The sequence below is a fragment of the Mercurialis annua genome, linkage group LG4, assembly GCF_937616625.2.
Source record: "Mercurialis annua linkage group LG4, ddMerAnnu1.2, whole genome shotgun sequence".
NCBI classification, from domain to species: Eukaryota; Viridiplantae; Streptophyta; class Magnoliopsida; order Malpighiales; family Euphorbiaceae; genus Mercurialis; species Mercurialis annua.
In genome coordinates this window covers 37,176,439-37,178,737 of record NC_065573.1, presented here as the reverse complement: position 1 = coordinate 37,178,737, position 2,299 = coordinate 37,176,439, and the positions used below count along the sequence as shown (strand labels likewise).

Here is a 2,299-nt window from a genome sequence, read left to right as displayed (position 1 = left end):
CAAATTTTATTCTTATGTATTTTTAAAGTTTTTGAAATGGCTTAAATTGTGCCCTTATTATGAAACGGAAAATTACACTGTTTGGACTTTGGAGGAGGAGCATAATTGAGCCGTTTAACTTTATGGTATATTTGGAACAAATTTGTCACGAGGGCTTAATCCGGGCCACATGCCAAACATTAAAGGATAAACAAACCGTTTGCCTAAAAATATTTAAAAGAAATCCAAGCATTAATTAATTAAGATTTTGACTTTTTTTTTTAAATTTCAAATACATTTTATTTAAAAATATATGCTTCAATTTCATACTTTAAATTGATCGGCTCATTTGTTGCCACGTGAGGTAGTACAACAAAATGGATTAAATTTGTCGGGTTAATAGCAATGCTCTTGTTAATAAAGTGCAGGCAACAAAATTACTCCAGTATAAACCCCAGATCAATTCAAGATTAACCCAGTATTTTTATATTTTATTAAAATTAAATTTTTAAAACAACAGATAAACAGACAAATTGGTACAACAAATTACAAACTAATAAAAATCACCACAAAAAAATTAGTTTTGTCGACTAGCAATATAATCAGCAAAATGGTATAACGGAGCAGCTTTAGCAGAATCAAAATATGCAAGTTCTTGATTAGCCTGATGAACCAACTTATCTGCAAGTTTTCTAGCTTCATCAATTCCCATCAACTTCGGATACGTAGCTTTATCGGTGATCAAATCTTTTCCGGCTGTTTTTCCGAGCTCCTCCGACGACTTTGTAACATCTAAGATATCATCAACAACTTGAAACAACAATCCAATGCATCTTGCATATTTTCTTACTCTTTCAACACTTTCATCATCAGCTCCGCCCAGAATTGCACCGCAAACCACCGCTGCTTCTAGAAGCTTCGCCGTCTTATGAATATGAATATACTCTAAATCTTTAACACTAACATCTTTGCCTTCGCTGTCGATGTCAACTATTTGCCCGGCGACTAACCCTTCTGATCCAACTGCCGAACCGAGTTCACCTATGACTCGAACGATTTGTTCAGGTGACGCGTTCTTTGTGGCCCTAGCTACATGTTCGAAGGAAAACGAGAGAAGTGCATCGCCGGCGAGAATCGCTGTTTCTTCGCCGAACATTTTGTGATTCGTCGGTTTTCCTCGTCGGAGATCGTCGTTATCCATACAAGGAAGATCATCATGGATTAATGACATAGTATGGATCATTTCCATAGCACATGCAGCTGGCATGGCGGTGGATTCATCTCCGCCGACCAACTCACATGCAGCTATGCATAAAACTGGCCGGACACGTTTGCCTCCGGCGAGAAGAGAGTATCTCATGGCGTCATGAATTTTAATCGGATGTTGAATAGGAATAGCATCATCCAATGCTTTGTTGACATGTTTTGCTTTCGTCACCATATATTCTTGAAATGCGAATTCAGGAAACGGCATCTTTGGCGCAGTCACGTCGACAGATTCTTGAGAAGGAGCCGCCGCCGCCGCTGCGGCAGAGTTTGAAACTACCATCACTACTCTTGTGGTGGAGGATGATGTTCTTGTTTTGATCGGAGCAAGATTGAAATTGAAGTGAGTGAGTGGGGTTTTGTAGTGGTTCTTGAGGAGGCCATTGAAAGAAGATTTCTTGAAGAGAAGTGAAGTGTCGGAGCTTGGGATTGTTGCAGAAAAGGCCATTTTTGAGTAATGGGATCTTTTTGGAAAAGGATTGAAGAATCAGAAATTTTGTTGGTGGTGAAGATGATGAGGATAGTTTGGTTGTATTTATAAGTAAGAAGTAAAGATGTGGAAAAAAAAATTCAAAGTTGGGTGCTAAGCCTTTGTTTCTTGATTATTCCTTTGGGTGTTCTTTTGGACTCTTCTGCTATTCTTCGTTTAAAAAATAAGTGTAATTTAATCACAATTTATAATCATTTGTAATCACAATTTTTTTAAAAAAATAAGTGTAATTTTAGATTTAAATATATCCGTTCAAATTTATAAAATTGTCGGTTCATAATGTTTTATATATAATTTAAAAAAAAATCTGACAATAAATAAAGTTGTGGTCCTATATATGGATGTAAAAAATCATTTTGTCAATGACAATATGATTGATAAATTGATAAATAGGTTTTTAATTTAATAATCTCCAATTTATACATTTTCAATTAAAAAGATTAAATTATATATTTAATTTTAAGTAAAACTAAATCAGGCTGATTTTTGGTTTGTGATAACCGGCCAGTCCAATTTACTTCGATTCTTAAAACAGTGGTTTCTCATCTTTTCTATCTTACGTAC

At 35.3% G+C, this 2,299-nt stretch overlaps 1 protein-coding gene across 1 annotated transcript; it reads right to left on the bottom strand.

The window, feature by feature from the left end:
- Positions 1 to 442: 442 nt before the first annotated feature.
- LOC126676436 (geranylgeranyl pyrophosphate synthase, chloroplastic-like) lies at positions 443 to 1,748 on the bottom strand. The gene has a single exon (XM_050370644.1). It carries the CDS (start codon positions 1,691 to 1,693, stop codon positions 557 to 559), a length of 1,137 nt encoding a protein of 378 aa, XP_050226601.1. The 5' UTR covers positions 1,694 to 1,748; the 3' UTR covers positions 443 to 556.
- Positions 1,749 to 2,299: the final 551 nt, after the last annotated feature.